General features: G+C 40.7%; 1 protein-coding gene across 5 annotated transcripts in view; it reads right to left on the reverse strand.

The window, feature by feature from the left end:
* The window catches only part of rabgef1 (RAB guanine nucleotide exchange factor (GEF) 1), a 54,581-nt gene extending 31,709 nt beyond the window's left edge, over positions 1-22,872 (reverse strand). Inside the window, exons 1-4 of one of the 5 annotated variants that reach the window (XM_068010350.1) lie at positions 22,736-22,872; positions 12,790-12,917; positions 7,207-7,389; positions 6,303-6,460 (exon numbers count right to left, since the gene is read on the reverse strand). In XM_068010350.1, coding sequence (XP_067866451.1) covers positions 6,303-6,460; positions 7,207-7,389; positions 12,790-12,908 — 460 coding nt within the window. In that variant the 5' untranslated portion in view covers positions 12,909-12,917; positions 22,736-22,872. Of the gene's footprint in view, positions 1-6,302; positions 6,461-7,206; positions 7,390-12,789; positions 12,918-19,806; positions 20,062-22,279; positions 22,300-22,564; positions 22,710-22,735 lie in introns of those variants that run through there. The other 4 variants (XM_068010352.1, XM_068010353.1, XM_068010354.1 and 1 more) reach the window with 4 other exon arrangements.
* Positions 22,873-23,131: the final 259 nt, after the last annotated feature.

The following is a 23,131-nucleotide window of genomic DNA, read 5'->3' on the forward strand; positions in this document are numbered from 1 at the left end:
TAGACTGAAGGTTTATATCTAGTGTTTACTTTTTACTGAATGCAACACAAAAACTCAGATTGTTATGCAAGTTCTGTAACAATTTTGAGCCCAATGATAAATTGGCTAGTACCCACCTCGCAATTTGCCAGCAAATACTGTAGTGAAATGAGGGGCAAAAGTTTACAAAATGAACACAAAGCACAATGAAAACAGGTAAAGAGGCACACATTTCCCAAACACATGCATATGTAAAATGATAGAGAAATGGAAGTGATTTTATATATAATTTTTTTTTTTTTTTAAAGTGTCACTTTTGCTTTCCACCAAGATGAAAGTAGTTTTGCAGAAATGCAGTGTTTAAAAATCAGAGTTTGTGTTATAGTAATAATTAGACAATATTACAATTTCTAATTTAAGTGGCATTTGTAGGCCTCAAAATGAAGTTTCCTCTATTTATCACTTACATGTACTATCAACCAATTCAATAGGGTATAATCACTCTGTTGCATTACTGATATTTTTCCCCAAACATGGCATCCTCTAGCCTCCCTGAGGTACAGTTTAGTACTGTGATCCATGCTCACTAAGAACTGGACTAATTCTGCCCAAACTCACTTCACACTTAACTCTTATGGTGCATCTCTGAATGGCTGATTCAGATCCCCAAGGCGAAGGCCAATCTCGAATCAACTTCAGCAGTCAATTACTGGAGATTAGAATTAGATTTTACTTAATTGGCAAAATGTATATTAGATATATGTTAGATAACCTTCAGGTCATATTTTCATAAGGACTTCTCCTGAAATGTTAATTGTCATGCAGGCCCCCACCTGCTAAGAATGAGACATTAATTTTGCCACATGAAGATTGATTTTTAAACTGTTACTGGAGTAAAGAAAGAATTTGTTCAAAACAAAAACACCAGATCCTGGACTGGAAAGATATTTGCATAGTAAAAGACAGTACTTGGAAAGGACAAAAGGGGCCACTCCCTGCTCCAATTTAATCCACAATGGACTTTAGACTACCAGACACGAGGATGGAGAGGCTAGCATTCCAGGTTAACTGCTAAGATGGCCGAATAGAAAAACAGACAGACATTGTCAGATCAGTTTAGTCACATGACTAACTGGCTGTTGGAGTTTTTGAATTTGAACTTGCCAGAGTTTTAAAACTCAAAACTGAAAGTTCCTAACGCCTGGATTGAGAACATCTCTGCCTGCTCTCATCTTTCTCTCACGGAACTGAAGACCCATGAACCCCAAGAGAGAAAAGTCTCCTGCAGCAAACAAGGTTTAAGAAGAATACTGAGCCCCAATGAAAAGCAGGACCATATCTTCAAATCGAGGACTCTACAGCGAGCACAGTATCAAAGCCCCGTCAGAGATTGCCTCAAACCTTTTCACTTTACATCTCTGTCCCCATTTGCATGTGTGTATCGCACGTGCATGCTAGTGTGGGGTGCAGCCTGTATCCAGAAGCATTAACCGAATTAGAGTTTAAGTTTTAATAAATTTCACTTTTCTTCTTGTAAACCCAAAAGAGCCTGTTTGTGCTCATTTCTTTGCCTTGTAATTGAAAAGCGGTAAAACAAGGATTCACCATGGGGCAGCTCAAACACACCGTTTAAACAAAACCCTATTACAAGACGACCAGGTGAAGGCTGAAAGAGACCCCTAAATACCTTTCTCACCTGGCCATAACAATGAATAACCTTCTTTACCTAGAGGGTTTGTAGAATGGATGTATAGAGCACCAGGGAAACCAGTGAATATAAAACAACCCAAATTATTCAACTCAAATTGTAACTTCAATAATTCTCAACATGTTTTACATGCATATCACATTGAAAATAAAGCTCACCAGAGTAGAGGCTAAAAGCCCTGTCCTAGTGTATTAATAAATAGTTGGCAGAAGTGGATCTGTGACCAACTTGGGGTGTTAAGTGCACTCTAAACTTTCTGCCTTGAATAAAAAGTTCTAAAATTAAAAATGTAATAAGTTTCTTTTCGGTCAGACACTGGGGGAAGTGAATGGATCCTTATATTTATATTTAAAAAAAAGTGTTGGATTGCTGTATACCAGGGTGCTTGTAATGCATTTGCAAGCATATAGCATCGTTGGTTATATCATAGTTAGCATGGACCAAATATGCACAAACTGCACCATTTATTTCCTTACCCTTTTTTAAAAAAAATTCCCTCACACCCCCAAATTCTGATTTTGTAGGGCAGAGTGCAAGCAGCACTGACTTGCATTGCATCAAACCTCAGAATGCATGATACTGATGCAGTTTCCAGAAGTGGAAGTATTCCATTCACAGCACTAGCATGCCTCACCTCGATATAGTTAGCTTTCTATATCTCTGTTCTACCTTCTTTCCTCTATTAGTGCTGCCATGAGAGATGAGCTAGCTAAAATTAGTTTGCTGTAATGAATAAATGGAACAGCACAACTCATCTTCAAGTCCATATTGTGTATCAATACCCCATAAAGCTTATAGTCCCTGAATGTGAAACAGCACCACTTCTAAGATTTCCTGAAGCTTTTGTGTGCTCAAGGTGAGCCTTCAAATTTCACCAGTCTGCATTGAATTTTTGAATATAAACTGCAAATCAAAGTTAGGAACAGGAAGAATTCTAGCAGTGAATCTTGCACTTGCTTTCACTCAACACTGTCCCTCACCCAAATATAATTTATTTAACATACATTATTGTTTCCAACTATCCTCTACCCAATTTGTCAGTTCACACGTCTTATCCTGAATCCCCAACTCTATGGGCTTGTCTTTCCCATTTAACAGAAAACATTAACAGTTACAGGGAACTTTAATCTCCCAGCTTTACGAGAGGTAACAGCTCATTCACCTCTACAGCAGTTGAGACATTTATTTTCCTATTCCCCCCCAACTACACTGCATTAAATATCAGCAGTAAATCACTGTTGCTACTGACATTTCAGTTTATATAACTATTGTAGCTGTGGACAGAGAAGGGAAGATTAAAATCAGCTTGGGAAAGTAAAAATTTAATTAGCCCCTCCAAAAAAACCACAGTGCCTCAATGAACTGGAAAAATATTCTGATTTTAAATGTAATTGAGCGGATACTTATTTTTGCTGTACTTTCTGCCAAACAACAGTTTAAAATTTTATTTAAAATCATAGACGGCTTATAGGTCAAATTTGAATTTGTATTTATTGGTGGATTGAAAAAAGTTGCAAGAAGGTTTTTTACTTCAATTACTTGCTCCTAAAAATGGAAAAAGGTATGGCAACTTGAGAATACTTATGGTATAAAAAGTGCTTACTTTTTTTTTAAAAAACAGATTGGATTATACATTTTTCTAAATTCAGAATATATGTTAAAGGACTTGATAACACTACATTATAATGCAATAATTTTAGTCATCTTGGTATCATTCAGAAAGAGCTCCTCTGAATAAGCTGTATATTCCAAATAAGCAATGAAGAGAAATTTAGGGTGGTGGAATATACACACATAAATATGTGTTTCAAAATAAAGGAGAGCAGGGGTTACATTTTTTAGCAGCCATAGTTGTTCAAAATTAAAAGCACACAAATTAACTCACTTACAGTAATTTGTATGATTTCCTTCTTTTCTTGGTTAAAAAATACTTTTCTCCATGGGCATAAGCATAAAAGGGGAAAAAGCTGTAGAAAATTTTCAATTTATTCCAATCCAAAAATTCAATGATACTTCATGTTTCTGACTCACTACCCTGGAACAGGCTTAAAGGCAATTTCATTAACACCTTCAGCAAGTGAAGATACTGTGCCAACCTAATTAGTAGGCAGATCTGGCACTATTAAGCACATAACACATTTGTGCACTAAATGGCAGGATTTCAAAACACAAGCTCCTGATTATGGAGGGGAGGCATTTCTCTAAAGGGAGGAGGAGCAACCCATTGTACTCTCACACATCTCATAGCACTGGTTACAAAACTCAAATAGTGCTTGCTGGAGAAGAACAGAAGCTTGGGGGCAGGGAGGGCGAGAACACGTTGCTTATATAGTAAAAACAGACAGCAGACTTAGTCCCAGGTAACTTTATAACATTTGGATGTAGAGATTTATAGAAACCATAGTATACTTGGTACAATGTGGAAGGTATTTTAACTTGTATATCATAGTGTAAGAAATAAAAATGAAACCAGACTTCTGAAACATTGTTTTTTTTTTACATACCAGAATGCGAACAAAAATGGAAAGTTAATTATAAAATAAAAGTGTTTTGATTTGAATGAATTACCTAAATTAGTTGCTCAACAACTATGGGCAGTAAAAGTAACCCCAGTTACCCAAGCAGAGGTAACTCACGATACCAGTCAGCACAAGCAGACAGCTTAGTGGCTGTGCTGCATTACCTTCAGTAGGAGAAGCCAGTTCCCATGGTGGAGTAAAAATCTCCTTCAAATCCCTAAGAATGTTATCCACATTGCACTCCCTCCCACCTATTCCATGCTTAAGAACTTCATCTTGATTCACTAAATGCAGATGCAAAAAAGAGGAGGCAAGAGACAAGTAGGAGAACAGCATGAATGGAAAAAAAGGAAAATCACAAAACGCATATTATTCAGACCATGTTCATACAGTACAAGACACAATGAAAATTAGATAACAGCTGTTAGATATCCTCATGCTGTGTCAAGTGACAAGAAAACACTGAAAAGCAAGAAATGAAATAATGTTTTTTTTTCTCTGTTTATGCTTTAGTCTATTATTCCATGAACAACTTCCATAGGACAGCTATGATTAGTTTAGGGAAAATGTAACATTGCAATTTGAAGGTCAAGGTGCATGTAACCTTAATATAAAAACATTAGACTCCTAAGCTGCTCCCACCCCAACCTGTGTTACTTGGCCAAAGGTGCAACAAAAAGTCTGTTTATGCACGTAGGTGGGGTTTCTGCCACATTTCCAGCTAAGTAGCACCAGCCAATAAGTTTGCATTTTATTTTTAAGTTTTTTTCAAATTGTATTTAGGCACAAGAAAATAGGAGATCCCCCGAAAGAAAATGCAACACTTCTTTTTAATTAGAATTGTTCGTATTTTCGTACCAATATGAACTGTATACTTCGAGTCCAAATGCAAATTGAGCCCAAAGATGGAAAATGTCTTATGATATGCAGTTATAAAGTAAATGCACTGTTACCAAACCATCTGATGCAAAGTCATTGCTTCAGATGAAATAGTATCAAATTAAACCATTTATGTATTTTCAATGCAACTTTTAGCAAATGGAGTCAATTAGCCTTGAACTAACACATTAAGCAGTGTTTTGTCCTATCGCATAATTAAATTCAAAGTTTAGCGTGGGGCATGAGAAGGCTTCTACCAAGCTGCATTTTCATACAAAGCAGCATACTTCCATGTCTGAAGTAGTTGTCCAAAGATTTTTTCTGGGTTGCGTGCAATTCAACAGCTAGTTTATGTAGCAATCTTATTGGTGACCACAGATAAAGGACATAAAGCAAAAAACTTCAGATGCTGAAAATCTGAAGTGAAAAAATGCTGGATACACTCAGCAAATAAAAGTTAAGGAAATGCTTGGTATTACTATCAGAATGTTTTTCAAAGCAGGCATGTGTAAAATTGAAGTATGATCAATTGATACCTTTTAATGCTTATTGTATTTTGAGGTTAAAATATTTGTTGTAGATGACGTAAAGTAAGAACTAGCTTTTAAAATCACAGAATCCAGAAGATGACATAATTTTATTAGAACTATGTCATTTAGGTCTGAAATCAGAAGCACATTTTCACAAAGGATAGTGGAAATCTGGAACTCACTCCCCCAAAGCACTGTGGATGCTGACTCAAAGAAAAGTTTAAGATTGAGATGCATGAAATTTTGTTGGACAAGGGTATTGAGGGATATAAAACAAAGATGAATAAATGGAGTTGAGGTACAGATCAACCATTATTGAACTGAATGGCTCGAGGGGCTGAATTGCCTACATTCCCATTTCTATGGGATTAAACATCAAAAAAGAGCTTGATAGAAAAGAGATCTTACAAATCAATGGTCAATATTCATTCTCACAAAAAACTCTGAATAGTTTCTCTTCCTGATTCTCATTCACGTGATGACCCCATGTTTTTCCACATGGAATTCTGCATACCACACTAACACAATAATTACTTTTGTTTTAAAATCTGTACGACACAAGCTTTATACCAGTGCTTGAAATCAGGAATACTTTGCAAACACAAGGGTGAAATGTTGAACACATCTGTTCTCTGAAAAATATAGAAAAATCCTTATGTTCAGCCACAACATTTCCAAGGTATTTACCTTTCTTTGGTGCAGCCCGAGATGATGGGCTGAAGAACTTTTTGACAGTCTGGACTTTTCTTTTTGTCTCATTTGTTTTTTTCTCCTCAAATTTAGAAAAAGTGAGTGATGGAGCCCCTTGACTGCTAGCATAAGCAGCTTCCTCTTCACGCTGTAAACTTTGGATCAAAAATATACTGTTTTAGATTAGTATGCAATATAGAAGCAAATATTCAGTTCATTCTGCAGAGGGCCTGAAAACTTGTATGGTAAACTAACCTGCTTTAGTAGATTTTATCTGTATGAAATCTTTTGAACCTATTGGTGACAGTTAGTCAGAAAGTTCCACTTCAATTCAAAAAAAGGAGTTTCAATTACAGACATTAGAAAAAAAAGTGTATCTAAGAATTGCATGAGAAGGAAAAGGAGAGACACAGATTGAAAAAAAAAAAAAACTGAAAAGGACAGATGAGAGAAAGCAATATCAAAGAAACAGCTGGATGGATGTAATGGGAACATTAGTACAAACTTCACCAATATGCACAAGAATTTATTTTGGTGCCCAAAATGTTATCATATTGCACTTCACATAATGTGGAATGTATTTCATCCACTTAATTCCTCCTTTTATTGCATCGGTAGTATGGCAGCATAAACCAGGCTCTTGACCCAGAACACTTGTTCTGTATGGCCAAGAACCACATTGCATTTAGCATATACAGATGGAGACTTTTATTTGGAGGGGGTGGTGGGTTGTGTTGTTCAAGGGATAATTTTCTTTTTAAATACATTATGGACAAGAAAAAAAAGTTGGTTGGGCAGAATGGATGCCTTGCTTGACTAAAAAGGTTTATATATTGACAGTCTGAGAATGTGTAATGGATATTCCCAGTAAAGTACGATATAATCAAATTGGAAGCATTACCGTTCTGCAAGCTCCCAGTCTTCCTGAATCTGTCGCTGTCTCGCTTTGCTGTACTCTTCTCTCCAGCACTTGGAACAAAATCCTTGCCAAGCAGGATTTCCATAGTAACCACAGCCCTTCTTACACAAAAGCTCCGACTGGTCCACATGGATTCCTCTACGCTCCGATTTCAAGCTCATCTTTCTATTAGGAGACAAAGCAAAATTATAGTAAAGACAAAATTGCTCCCTAAAGCCGGAAAGCTCCAGTCATGCATAAAACAGCTACATAAATCTGACCGAGGCCATTAAATGTATTCAATATTACCCCTTTTGACTTTTCAAAAAAATAATTTTAATATGGCTCATTAGATAGGATATGCTCATTCTTCCTAAAAAAATAGTTTAATTTGTTCAGATAACACTAGTCATCGTTGACTATTTTTTCCTCTTCCTTGTAGCTCTGTTAGAAATATATACACATTCCGTATACTTTCAAAATGAACATCTTAATGCTTTAATTGTTTTTACTAAAATGGATAGCATTTTAATCTTACCATGCTAGCGCTTCACATACACAATTACTTGCAGAGGTTGTAAAAGAGCATCAAAAGTTGAAACCTTTACAATGCTAAGATTGTTATGCTGCTTTAGAACATTATAAGCTGACAATATCAAATTATTTTGCCAGCACCTCGCTGCCATTTCTCAGGCAGTGCTAATTTTAATAACCAGGTCTTTATCAACATTAATAATGTAAAGTTGGACCAGCAAACCAACTGGATTATTTTTAAATTTTAAAAAAAGATTTCAGAAAGTTCACTCTGCAGCAGATGCAGTTATATTGGTGGGGCAGTCGAAGTATTGAGATGACCTGAAGGCATTCTTCACACTATTTACCAATGTTCAAGTTATCCTCACATCAGCAACATGAAACCAATTATACCACTTTACATTGATACAGAAACTGCAGGGTATCTGGCCCTTTAAAGATAATTACAGATAAGATTACTTAAGGTTGAGGAAGCAAGGATCAGACAGGGCTCTAGAGGGTTACAAGGTAGCCAGGAAGGAACTGAAGAATGGACTTAGGAGAGCTAGAAGGGGACATGAAAAAGTCTTGGCGGGTAGGATTAAGGAAAATCCCAAGGCGTTCTACGCTTATGTGAGAAACAAGAGGATGGCCAGAGTGAGGGTAGGGCTGATCAGGGATAGTGGAGGGAACTTGTGCCTTGAGTCGGAGGAGATAGGGGAGGTCCTAAATGAATACTTCGCTTCAGTATTCACCCAGTGAGAGGGACCTGGTCGTTTGTGAGGACAGCGTGGAACAGGCTGATATGCTCGAACAGGTTGAGGTTAAGAGGGAGGATGTGCTGGAAATTTTGAATGATATGAGGACAGATAAGTCCCCGGGGCCAGACGGGATATACCCAAGGATATTACAGGAAGCGAGGGAAGAGATTGCTGCGCCTTTGGCGATGATCTTTGCGTCTTCACTGTCCACTGGAGTTGTGCCGGATGATTGGAGGGTGGCAAATGTTGTTCCCTTGTTCAAGAAAGGGAATAGGGATAACCCTGGGAATTATAGACCAGTCAGTCTTACGTCGGTAGTGGGTAAATTATTGGAGAGGATTCTGAGACAGAGGATTTATGATTATTTGGAAAAGCATATTTTGATTAGAGACAGTCATCATGGCTTTGTGAGGGGCAGGTCATGCCTCACAAGCCTTATTGAATTCTTTGAAGATGTGACAAAACACATTGATGAAGGAAGAGCAGTGGATGTGGTGTATGTGGATTTTAGCAAGGCGTTTGATAAGGTTCCCCATGGTAGGCTCATTCAGAAAGTAAGGAGGCATGGGATACAGGGAAGTTGGCTGTCTGGATACAGAATTGGCTGGCCCATAGAAGACAGAGGGTGATAGTAGATGGAAAGTATTCAGCCTGGAGCTCGGTGACCAGTGGTGTTCCACAAGGATCTGTTCTGGGACCTCTGCTCTTTGTGATTTTTATAAATGACTTGGATGAGGAAGTGGAAGGCTGGGTTAGCAAGTTTGCCAATGACACGAAGGTTGCTGGAGTTGTGGATAGTGTGGAAGGCTGTTGTAGGTTGCAACGGGACATTGACAGGATGCAGAGCTGAGCTGAGAAGTGGCAGATGGAGTTCAACCTGGAAAAGTGTGAAGTGATTCATTTTGGAAGGTCGAATTTGAATGCGGAATACAGGCTTAAAGACAGGATTCTTGGTAGTGTGGAGGAGCAGAGGGATCTTGGGGTCCATGTCCATAGATCACTAAAAGTTGCCACCCAAGTTGATAGGGTTAAGAAGGCGTATGGCGTGTTGGCTTTCATTAACAGGGGGATTGAGTTTAAGAGCCGCGAGGTTATGCTGCAGCTCTATAAGGCCCTGGTTCGACCACACTTGGAATATTGTGTTCAGTTCTGGTCACCTCATTATAGGAAGGATGTGGAAGCTTTAGAGAGGGTGCAGAGGAGATTTACCAGGATGCTGCCTGGACTGGAGGGCATGTCCTATGAAGAAAGATTGAGGGAGCTGGGGCTTTTCTCATTGGAGCAAAGAAGGATGAGAGGTGACTTGATAGAGGGGTACAAGATGATGAGAGGCATAGATAGAGTGGATGGCCAGAGACTTTTTCCCAGGGTGGAAAGGGCCATCACCAGGGGGCATAATTTTAAGGTGACTGGAGGAAGGTTTCGGGGAGATGTCAGAGGTAGGTTCTTTACAGAGTGGTGGGTGCGTGGAATGCACTGCCAGTGGTAGGAGTAGCAGATACATTAGGGGCATTTAAGCGACTCCTGGATAGGAACATGGATGATAGTAGAATGAAGGGTAAGTAGTTAGTTTGATCTTAGAGTAGGTTAAAGGTTCGGCACAACATCGTGGGCCGAAGGGCCTGTACTGTGCTGTACTGTTCTATGTTCTATTATTTGGCTGATCTAAATTCATCCACCCAGAGAGATCATTATTCCCTCCCTCCCCCTTTTAAACATTTCCAGGGTGAAGAACAAGAGCGGTCAAAGACAAATAGAATAAAGTTCATGGTAGTAGATAAATCCAATTGGCTCAGGGCTGAAACATGATCAGAAACTGTTAACTACTATTCAGGGGACAGAAGACTGCCAGCGGCAATGAGGCTAAATTCAATGGCTCCTGAAACCAGGTATGAGGATTGCAATGTACAATTAACCCCTGATGTTGACTGTAATACAGACAGCATGCCAACTTCATGTGGTTTTAAATCATTTCAGCGTGTAGCCACCAGTGGAGGCCAGTATTGAGTGGCGAGCAGTAGTTAAAGTTAGCCTGATCCTCAAAGTGGAGGTGCAGCATGGCTGGAGCAGGTACTAGCAGTTGCGCAGGAACTGAATCTGGCCTGTGAAAACACTGAATAATGGCATAACATGGGAGAGTGAGCTACAAGTTTTTCAGATTCTGCCTTGGTGGTGGAAGTTGAGGGGGGGGGGGGGGCGGGCGGGAAGATATCCTGAATCCGCTTCAGTCAGAGTGGGAGCAGATAGTCATGAAAGACAATGCTTTGGAGTCAAGCACCGCCCCCTCCCCCCACCCAGAGGGCCCGAATGCAGTGCCACACGAAGTTCAATGACATCACACTAACAGTCAAGGTCAGTGAATGCCTCTTCGAATGCTATACTGTACCAAATGCACCATCAGCCTCAGCCACTGCTCAATTCACAACATCACCGTCACTCACCCATTTACCATCTCTATCAATCACGACTCAGACTTGACATTCCTATACTCCACAGGACCCTCACACACTTAGCACTGCTGCAAGCCTCACACCCACACCTCAGTTGCACATACTGCCATCTTTTCAACCACGGCCATGTTAGTCAAACAGATTACATGACACTCTTCCCCCTCTCTAATGGGCAGAGTTGACATGCAGAGCCCACAAAATGATGTGCATGCAGTCAATGACACCTTGCAAAATGGGGAAGTCTGCAATCCTAGCGAAGTTGCACGCTCACTCTGCCTGCTTCCCTGTGGCAAGAGAGAATAAAATGTAGTTAGTACTCTGTGAATACAGTGCATCAGTTTCCCCTCTCATGCAACAGATGTGAAACTGTGGACGTTGCAAATATCTCCAGCTCCAGTCCAGAAGGAACGAGATGCATAAAAGTTCATTGCCACAGTCATCTTCATAGCCATTGGAATGCAATCCTTCCCCTACTCTAAAGTTGCAGTCGTGGCTGCAACAGGCAGCAGATTTTTAGTGAAGACATCCTTACCGAAGGACAGACATCAAACGCATTGCCCTTCAGTGAGGTTCAGAATTGCTCCCCAAATAGCAGGAAGCGATATTCACCCAGGATGAGTATCCTTCTCCCCTGCTTCCTCTTTCAACAGCTTGTCCTGCTCTGCATGGCATCTGTTCATTCGCCAAGTCATACTGTACTCCAAGGGGAATGGCATGCCGTGGACACCATTTTGGATACCATACAACATCCACAGTAACCAAACAGGTGTTACTGATCCAAATTTTGCACCGAAAATATCCTAATCTGTCCTGTTCTGAATCACAGTATCTCAAAGAATTTACTGAATCAGGAAGATTCTCAGGACCTGCAACTATGCCCATCAAAACATACTGAAACAGAATGCTTGCAGTACTGATCATGGTTCCAGTTCAGCATTAGCATATTAGTTCAAATGCTCCTTTCAAAACTGAAGCAGAAACCAGACTTAGATGTCAACACAACCACTAACACACACACAAAAAAGGTGAAAAGAGACCATCAGGCCCATTGATGCTTTCACCCTATCCATTGGATGATGCAACCTATACATTGCTCTCCTGAACTGTTAAGGTCTAGATAGAGGGTGGGAGGGAGAAACTAGTTAATTTCAGACAAGTGCTGGGAAATCTTTCCCCAATTAAATAACACAAACAGGAGATGTTATTCACTCATGACACAAAACTAAGCAAATGTTAGTATTCCATAAACTTCAAGTACATGCTGATGTCTTCTTCCTTCAGGAACTGATCAAATGCCTTGCTAAAGAACTGTAATATTTGTATTTACCGTTCCCATCAATAACATTTTCCAGAAGGCAACAACTTTATCAAAAAGAATTCCCAGCATTTAACCTGACCTGACGCTTTCCAATTCTACCATCACCTTCCATTTCAAATTCTTAGCTCATTCTGTCATAAAAATCTTAATTATATCCCAAGTATTCACTTCAGCAACTAACTAGTTAACACTCCAAGTCCAATTCATAATTCAGGAATCCAAGTGCAAGTATCCTCTGTTTTTCTCCTCTGCACTTTTCTAGAGGTTCAATATTCATAATTAGATGTAAGGACCAATACTTCTGGTCCACCAGTAACAGATGGTAGCATACGGATAATGTTGCTGGACTAGTGATCCAGAGGCCCAGACTAATGCTCCAAAGAAATGAGCTCAAATTCCACCACGGCAGCTAGGGGAAGGTAAATTCAATGAATCTGGAGTAAAATACCAGCCTCATGAATAACAATCATGAAACTACCGGATTATTTCATAAACCCATCTGGTTCACTGAAGTCCTTCAGGGGAGGAAATCTGCTGTCCTTACCCAGTCTGGCTGACATGCGACTCCAGAACCACAGCAACGTGTTTGACTTTGGAATGGCCTAGCAAGCCCTTACAGAAAAGTTGAAGGTGAATAAAACCAGATGGACCAACCAGCAACATCTCAGGCACCTGAAAAACAAAGGCACACCCTGCCCAATCGACCCTGCAAAGTCCTCCTCAGTAACATCTGGGGATATGTGCCAAAATTGGGACAGCTGCCCACAGAACAGATCCAAGCAACAGCCTGACAATTATACTCACCAAATCATACTGGCAATGTTCCAGACTCCAACACCACCCCTAGATATATATCCCCGGCAGGAATCATGGGTGACTTTCAGCTACATATAAACTGGAAAAATCAGATTGGCAATAGTAGCCTGGATGAGGAGTTCATAGAATGCTTTCGAGATAGCTTCTTAGAGCAGCACATTCTGGAACCAGAGAGCAGTTTATCTTAGACTTGGCATTGTGTAACATGACAGGATTAATTAATGACCTCAGAGTAAAGGCACCTCTAGGTAGCAGTGACCACAATATGATAGAATTTTACATCCAGTTTGAAAGAGAGAAGAGTGGGTCTAAGACTAGTAATTTAAACTTGAAAATGGGCAACTATGTGGGCATGAAAGCTTAGCTAATTGAAGTGAACTGGGTTACTAGGCTAGGAGATAGATCAATAGAAAAGCAGTGTCAGACATTCAAAGGGATATTTCAGAATATTTAGAAGAATATTCTGACTATAAAAGAAAAATCCGTGGTTAACTAAAGTTAAGGAAAAAGCACATAATTGTGCAAAGTGGCAGGTCAGAATACCAACAGCAGAGCATGCCTAAAAGGTTAATCAGGAGAAAGAAATTAGAGTATGAGAGGAAGCTAGCCAGAAATGTAAAAACAGATAGCAAGAGTTTCTACAGGTATTTTTAAAAAAAAAAGAGTAAGCAAAGTGAGCCCTCTAGAGAGTGAAAATGGGGAGCTAAATAGTAGATAATAAGGAAATGGCGGATGAAATGAACAAATATTTTGCTTCTGTCTTCGCTATAGAAGATACAAAATATATTCCAATAATAGCTGTAAATCAGGAGGTGAAAGGAGGGGAGAGGAACTTGATGAAATTACAATCACCAGGGAAGCGGTATTGACCAAACTGATGGAGCTGCAGGCTGACAAGTCCCTGGGTCCTGATGGGCTTCATCCTAGGGTCTTAAAAGAGGTGGCTAGTGAGGCAGTAGATGCATTGGTGTTAATTTTTCAAAATTTGCTCGATTCTGGAAAGGTTCCATCAGACTGGAAAGTAACAAATATAACCCCTCTATTCAAGAAGGGGGGTTGGAGAGGCAGAAAACGGCCAGTTAGCTTGACATCTGGCATGGGGAAGGTGTTAGAATCCGTTAAAGAGGCTACAGCTGGGCACTTAGAAAAACTCAAGGTAATTGGGAATAGTCAGCATGGTTTTGTGAAAGGGAAATCATGTTGAACCAATTTATTGGCGTTCTCTGAAGGAGTAACATGCGCTGTCAATAAAGGGGATTTCCAGAAGGCATTTGACAAGGTGCCACATAAAAAGTTATTGCGCAAGAGTAGGAGCTCATGGTGTAGGGGGTAACATATTAGGATGGATAGAAGATTGGCTGGCTGGCAGAAAACAGTATGCATAAATGGGTCCTTTCCTGATCTGTGCTGGGGTCTCAACTTTTACAATTTATATCAATGATGTAGATGAGGGGAGCGATGGCATGGTCACTAAATTTGCAGATGACACAAAATGTAGGGAGGAAAATATGTTGTGAAGAGGACATAAGGAGGTTGCAGACTGATCTTGGTTGGTTGAGTGAGTGGGCAAAAATCTGGCAGATGGAGTATAATCTGGGAAAATGTGAAGTTGTTCACTTTGGCAGGAAGAATTTTTTAAAAAAAAAAAGAGTATTTCTTAAACGGGGAACAACTGCAGAATTCTAAGGTGCAGAGAGATCTAGGTGTTCTAGTGCATGAGTCACAAAAGGTTAGTATGCAGGGTACAGCAAGTAATAAAGAAGGCTAATGAAATGCAATCCTTTATTACAAGAGGAATTGAAAATAAAAGTAAAGATGTTATGCTTCAGTTATACAGGGCACTGGCGAGGTCACATCCAGAGTACTGTGTGCAGTTTTGGTCTCCTTATTTAAGGAAGGATGTGAACGCGTTGGAGGCAGTTCAGAGGAGGTTTACTAGATTGATACCTGGAATGAGCGGGTTATCTTATAAGGAAAGGTTAGATAGACTGGGCTTGTTTTCACTGGAGTTTACAAGAGTGAGGGGAGACTTGATTGAAGTATATATGATCCTGAATGGTCTTGATAGGGTGAATATGGAGGGGATGTTTCCTATTGTGGATGAGTCCAGAACTATGGGACACTGTTTGAAAATTAGGGTCATCCTTTTAGGACAGAGAGGAGAAATTTTTTTTTGAGGGTTGTGCAACTTTGGAATTATCTGCCTGAGAAGGTGATAGAGGCAGGGTTGTTGAATATTTTTAAGGCCGAGGTAGATTGATTCTCTTGCCTAACAAGAATCTAAGATTAGCTGGGGTAGATGGGAGTTTGGAACTCTTGACAGAAACAGATCAGCCATGATCTTATTAAATGGCGGAGCAGGCTCAACTGGCTGAATGGCCTACTTCTGCTCCTAATTCGTATGGTCATATGGTATACCTTGTCCCACTGGCAGGACAGACCCACAGAAATGGCAGCACAGTGGTACAGAGTCAGGAGGAAGGGGCAGAAAGAAAGCCAAAAAGATCTAAGCAGTTTATTTGTAAGATGAGTGTTCACCCAAGTGTCTGCACAAAATTAGCTCAAAAGGGGTATTTTAAAAAAAAAAAATACCCTGATTATCATACTATTAGACAGTAGGCAGTATGGGCCCATTCCTGAACACGGGACACTGACTGCTGATGGGAGCAATTAGTACCACTGAACCAGACAGAATGTGTAATATAAACCTGAAATTTGTAACACTGATCGTAAAAATGTGCTGAAGGGGCAGCCACCACCTCAGAGTTAAAGGTTTATATTGTAGTTGTCACTTAAATCAAGATGCTTGTTAGAACTATGAAAGCAGAAACCAGCCTTTGCCCTCAGAATACATACTGCGGAAAATACATGGTAACAGAGGCATCTCAGCATTTGCCAACACTAAAGCATTAGAGGACAAGCAACAAGTTCATGTTTAAAAAAAAAAGTTTCCAATTTTCTGGAGGAGGCCTGCAGCCAAACATTGTAAACTAGAATGCAGTCACCTTAAAATACTTTGATACATGCGCAGATAGAACTTAAATAACAAGATAAAAAATAGCCTGCTAATTTTCCACATGATCCAATCTGCCTTTTAGGGCCAACATAAACACTAGAAATTTCCATGGCTCCTATATTATAATGTAGACGCTGCCCAATGCCAAGCGCACTTCTGAATAAAAGGTACTGTGACATACAAGAGACAGATCTTGAACCAGTGAATCTTGACCAGGACAGTGATTTAGAGTCAACAATTGGGAAAGAGAAGTGAATTTATTTGCGGAAATCAGTTGAGGACAGGATGCGGCTCAAATGTTCCCCATGCCAGTGCTCATTATCTCTGGCCACACGAGGACTGTGGCTGTGTATTTCTGAATTCCAGCATTTACAATTTTTCACATCAGTTAATTTCACGGCTGGATTTTGCAGTCAGCGGCAAATAGAACATAAAAAAAAAAAGGAGGCGGCCATTCAGCACCTTGAGCCTGCTCCACCATTCAGTAAGATCATAGCTGATCTGATCATGGCCTCAACTCCACTTTCCTGCCTGCCCCCCATAATCCTGGATTCCCTTGTAGATCAATAATCTAACTCAGCCTTGAATATATTCAATGAATGACTCAGCCTCCATTGTTCTGTGGTAAAGAATTCCAAAGATTAACCACCCTCAAAGAAACTCCTCATCTCAGTCTTAAGTGGGAGAGGCCTAATTCTGAACCTGTGCCTCCTAGTTCTAGATTCCCCCACAAGGGGCAACACCCTCACAGCATTTACCTTGTCAAACCCCTCAGAATGTAACGAGTGTAAATCAACGTAATGAACCTTCTCTGAACTGCCTCCAATGCAGTAACATTCCTCCTTAAATAAGGAGACCAAAACAGTTCACAGTACTCTAGGTGTGGTCTCACCAACACCCTGTACAGTTGTAGCAGGACTTCCCCTACTTTTATACTTCATTCCCTCGGCAATAAAAGGCCAACATTCAATTTGCCTTCCTAATTATTTGTTGTACCCGCAAGCCAATTTTTTTTTTTTAATGACTCATTACAAGGACACCCAGATCCCCCTGTACCGCAGAATTCTGTAGTCTCTCCATTTAAATAAAATTCCATATTTCTATTCTTCCTACTTAAGTGGATAACCTCACATTTTCCTACATTATACTCCACCTGCCAAATTTTTGACCACTGACAACATATCTATATTCCTTTGCAGCTGTTTATTACACTTGCCCACAGACTTTCTATGGTTTTTTCACAGGAACTTGGTGATTATAAATCTATTTCAGCATGGCACCCTTTACAGGGGTTCTGGGACCTACGTGAACAGAGCAAGCAATCACATATCGCCTTAACCAATCAGGATGAAGAATGATTAATGAGTCACGCAGAGTCTGAACCAGAAGGTCAGTCAGAATTGTTAATTAAATGCCAAATCATGTACAGAAAGCAAAATAGAGAAAAAGACAGATGTAAAAAAAAGAGATAAAAGACAAAAAGTTAAAAAAGTTATTGAAATTTTATTAAATCTTCAAAAATAATTAAAATCGGAGGGGATGAGACTCCACACTTGTAAAAATTAACTTTCAGTGCCAGAGAGGTTGTTTGACAATTAAGACTTATCATGCCATATAAATTTACTTACACTAGTAGACAAACCCTAAACTTTTCTGGTGGTTTAGTGGGTATCTTTTATGCAAGTAATGAAACTTCATGCCCTTCTATGCCAGATTTCTCAAGTCATACCAGCATGGCGAAGCTGCTGGAGGAGCATGTCAACACTGACAGCAACTACCCGTTTTCAGTGTTAAACTGTGCATGTACGGTTGGCGGAAATTGTTGTACGAATTACTTTTTAAATGAGTGCGTGCTGACATCCTCACCATTACTTTTACTCTAAACTCTGGGCCAGTCTTTTCATTGCCTTGTTGATGATTTGTAAACATCCTTCAGTTTTCATCTCTTTCTACCTTTTCAATAAAACTTGTTTGCATACTCAAGCCAATCTGACATCAGAACAGTGACTATACGACAAAAGTACTATGTTGGTGGTGAAGCACTTTGGGACGCTCTAAAAGTACTACATAAAATGTACACTTTCTTCTCAAAATCTTTCAACCCCATTATGTTATTTTGTTCAGTTAAATACAATGTTTATCTTCAGTTCCGGTTCTGGTGTGGGATTCGCACTTGAAATGTTAACATGCTTTTTCTCATTACATTTTGAGCCTTACAGTATTTTGTGCCTTGTCTTCAGAACTAAACAGTTACATGCTCTTTGAACATGGTTCACAAAGTACATACCATAGTGCATATTTCAAGGTATTGCAAGTAAATGCAATGAGGATCATACGTAGTTATACAATCCTGAATATTAAGGCGGGGTGGGGGGGATGAAGAGCTGTAATAGGTTACATCAACAGATCCTCGTTGCTATTGTTGCACCTGTCTCCTTAGCTGGCAATTCTAATGCTGATCCGGTTGTGGAAGATGGGCCCACATATCTTATGGTATTTCCGCTGTTCCTTGCGGAATGCCATACATTACTCACACCGACTGGCAGATTCAAAATTGCAACATATGAGCTTGAAGACAACCTGAAAGGCTTAAAGCAAATAAATCCCCAGGGTGCGATGATATCAATTCCAGAGTGCAAGGACAAGAGACTAGCGAGGAGACATGCAAGGCACTGATGATTGTTACGCTGGTGTCAGTGCACCAATGAAGTAACAAAAGATTGGAAATCGGTTAATGTGATGCCCATATTCAAAAAATGTGACAAAACAGACAAGTAATTATAGATTCATTTGTCTAACTTCCATAGAAAATAGTGGAATCAGTTATTAAGGCTAAGTGTTCAGATGACCGAGTGAATAGCAGTCAAAATGACTTTAGACAATGAAGATCCTGCCTGACCCAAGGTTATGGGGAATTGGGGAAAAACTAATGGTATAGATAAGAAACTTGTTAAAGGGTAGAAAAGCAACAGATACTGGTGAAAGGGCTGATGTTAGGGTGAGGATGTGGAGAAAGCACTGAGTGGGGTGCCTTAGGACTAGGAGGAATGCACTTTCTAATTTAGATCTGTAACTTGGAATCAGAAACTCATTGCAAATTGGTTACATTTGCAGATAAAAATCAAATTAGCAAGGGCAATGGAATCAGAAGAACTTCATTCCTTTATCTTAAACTTAATACTCTCTAGTTCACTAACTCCAAATTACCTACTCAAAAACCCTCAATTTTGACCACTTCTATCAGATCTCCTTTAACCTTCTTTGTTCTCATAAAAAAGAGCCCCAAATTCTCTGCACTCACCGCATAACTAGCGCCTCATTTATTTTTGAATCTTAATTATATTTGAGATATGGTACCATCTTTGCTGTCCTACTTTGATCCATCACCAAGGCATCAACATCTTTCCTATAGAAAGATAAATCAATATTCCACGTAGTAATCCAGATGGAATCTAGCCAATACCTTCTCTTCTGGCTCATGTATTGGAATCTATGCTAGAAAATATTAATGTTTTGTTAATTAGAAATAGGAATGCCAATAAGCCGACTGACACTTGAAATAAGTGAAACATTTTCAGTACAACTCGCTTCGAATATAATCTATTGCATTCATATTTATTATTTTATTTATTTAGAGATACAGCACTGAAACAGGGCCTTCGGCCCACTGAGTCTGTGCCGACCAAGAACCACCTATTTATACTAACCCGACAGTATATTTATACTAACCCATGACAATATGAAAAGGCACAATCCAACATGGTGGCTCATCAGACCCCTTTCCTATCCCGAGTGGTGTGAAACGGCTGTGTTCTCGCACCCACACTTTCCGGGATTTTCTTCTCCCTGCTGCTTTCACATGCGTTCAAGTCTTCAGAAGAAGAAATTTTCCTCCACACAAGATCAGGGGGCAGGTTGTTCAACCTTGCCCGTCTAAGAGCGAAGTCCAAAGTACGGAAAGTCCTCATCAGGGAACTCCTCTTTGCTGACGATGCTGCTTTAACATCTCACACTGAAGAGTGCCTGCAGAGTCTCATCGACAGGTTTGCGGCTGCCTGCAATGAATTTGGCCTAACCATCAGCCTCAAGAAAACGATCATGGGGCAGGACGTCAGAAATGCTCCATCCATCAATATTGGTGACCACGCTCTGGAAGTGGTTCAAGAGTTCACCTACCTAGGCTCAACTATCACCAGTAACCTGTCTCTAGATGCAGAAATCAACAAGCGCATGGGAAAGGCTTCCACTGCTACGTCCAGACTGGCCAAGAGAGTGTGGGAAAATGGCGCACTGACACGGAACACAAAAGTCCGAGTGTATCAGGCCTGTGTCCTCAGTACCTTGCTCTATGGCAGCGAGGCCTGGACAACATATGTCAGCCAAGAGCGACGTCTCAATTCATTCCATCTTCGCTGCCTCCGGAGAATACTTGGCATCAGGTGGCAGGACCGTATCTCCAACACAGAAGTCCTTGAGGCGGCCAACATCCCCAGCTTATACACACTACTGAGTCAGCGGCGCTTGAGATGGCTTGGCCATGTGAGCCGCATGGAAGATGGCAGGATCCCCAAAGACACATTGTACAGCGAGCTCGCCACTGGTATCAGACCCACCGGCCGTCCATGTCTCTGCTTTAAAGACTTCTGCAAACGCAACATGAAGTCCTGTGACATTGATCACAAGTCGTGGGAGTCAGTTGCCAGCTTTCGCCAGAGCTGGCGGGCAGCCATAAAGGCAGGGCTAAAGTGTGGCGAGTCGAAGAGACTTAGCAGTTGGCAGGAAAAAAGACAGAGGCGCAAGGGGAGAGCCAACTGTGTAACAGCCCCGACAAACAAATTACATAAAAATCAAAAACAAAGATAAAAAAGGAAGACAAGAAAATGAAATAAAGGGAATAAAAGGTCAGCAACTTAAGTAAAAATGTGAGAGAAAGGAAGAAGTGGAACTGAAACCAAGCGAAGAAGGGTCACTGACCCGAAAGGTTAACTCTGCTTCTCTTTTCACGGATGCTGTCAGACCTGCTGAGTGGTTCCAGCATTTCTTGTTTTTATTTCAGATTTCCAGCATCGCAGTATTTTGCTTTTATATTATTGAATATTTGCCTTGTTGGCCTCCCATTCTCCAGATTATGAAAAGCTCCGCTGCTTGCTTCATTTTCCCCACTATCCATATTGCTGCTGAACCACAATAGCTTTGCAGATCCTGTGAAATCTCGATTTAAAATTCTTGTTCTTTAAACCCATCCACAGCCTCAGCTCTATATTTCCAGCCTTCTGGCCTCTTGTGCATTATTCCCTACTCACCCATCATTTAGCCACCCAGGCCTCACTGAAATTATCTCCCTAAACCCTTCCACTTCTCCCTCCTTAAAACCCACATCTTTATTATAGATGTATATAACCTTGCGCAAAAAAGGTGGAATTTCTGAATAAAAAAAAGTGTACTTCCACACACTTTGCCGCTGCTTTAAGATGAGAACAGATACTGAAGTAGAAATCAGTAACGGTTTATGATTATATGCTTCCTGTCAGCTGACACCTTATCATGTGTCTTTAACCTAAAAAAAGATCCGTTATGGTAGCAATTAACTTGGCAGCAACAGTACAAACTCCAAACAGAAAAACTTAAAAATGGGTGCATCCGCTTTATTATGTCTCTTGATTAGGAACTTCTCAAGAGAAACAGACAGCAAAACAAAGTCACGGACTGACTAGCTGGCACGTTACAACGTTTTGCAGAAGCATCTCAAAAGTACTCGAGAAAAGAATAAATGTATCCCAGCCCGACTTTTTCAGTTGGCTAGAGAGAAAACTGAGCGATGAATTCTATCTGTAATTTTCATCTTGAGGAAAAAAACAAGCACATGCATTTATAAAGCGCCTTTCGCGACCTCAAGATATTCCAAAGTACTTCACAGCCTACTTTGCAAGTACCTACTGTTGAAATTGAAAGCAATGCACCAGCCAATTTGAGATGATTTGTTTTAAGTGATGTTGGTTAAATGTTGGCAAGAACACGAGAACAGAGAACAACTCCTCTGATTTTCAAATAGTGCCACGGGATCCTGATATCCAGAGAAGGTGGGGCAGGGTTTCAGTTTAAATGTCTCATCCAACAATATGGCACCTCCTCAGTACTGCACTGGATTATCAGCCTCCATTTATTTATGTGCTCATGTCTCTGGAATGCAACTTGAACCCACCTCCTGACTAAGAAGTGGCGTATTATCCAGCTGAACCACGGGACAAAGCTTGGCACTTGGGATATGAGGATATTTAAACACCAGCCACATTAAAGGGGTCTTGGCTTTTCTCAAACATGTTCTGGGGCAGACGGTGGTCCTTCATTCCAGCTCAGTGAGTATGCACCAGCCCAAGACGACGCACGGCACTGTATCCAAAACCGCGCCCTCCCTTTCCCGACAGCCACTGATGAAAAACATAAACAGTAACAGTCGCAAGGCCCTCAGTCCGTCCTTCCTTCCTACCTCCCGGCCGGCGGTGCAGGCAGCTGTCAGTGCCCGACCACCAACCGCCACTCCCCAGCTTCGCACCGGCACTACCGCATTCCAGACTCGAGCTCTGAAGATCGAACTGACAATCAGTCTAACACCGCCGCCTTTTGTGTTAAATAATCACAGGCCAAGTCCAGGCCTTACCTGGCTTGGTCGCCGAATCTCTCTCCTGCTATCTGCCTCCAACTCCTCCTCCGTCGCCCACCGGGATTTTATTTTCTCTCTTCACCAACTGCTGACCCGCGCGCCGCTGGAGGACCCCGGCGTCATTGCGTCACCACGCACAGAGCGATGCAGTGACGTAACCGGGGCGCAACGGTTATTTGGTGACGTCACGCCGCCGGGTAAACTTTTCACCGCAGGGTTGGCAACTTTTGCAACTCTGAGCAAGTCGGCGTGAACATGCGGAGCTTCAAGGATTTTCCGTCCCCTAATTTAAAATGAAATAGTCCGAGAGTTCCTGACCAGTGCTACTTGTGATCCGGGAATTTAGCCTTAAATTATGGAGGGCACTGTGAATTGGAGGATTTCTGTCCGTCG

This window comes from Heterodontus francisci, chromosome 30 (assembly GCF_036365525.1).
Source record: "Heterodontus francisci isolate sHetFra1 chromosome 30, sHetFra1.hap1, whole genome shotgun sequence".
NCBI lineage: Eukaryota > Metazoa > Chordata > Chondrichthyes > Heterodontiformes > Heterodontidae > Heterodontus > Heterodontus francisci.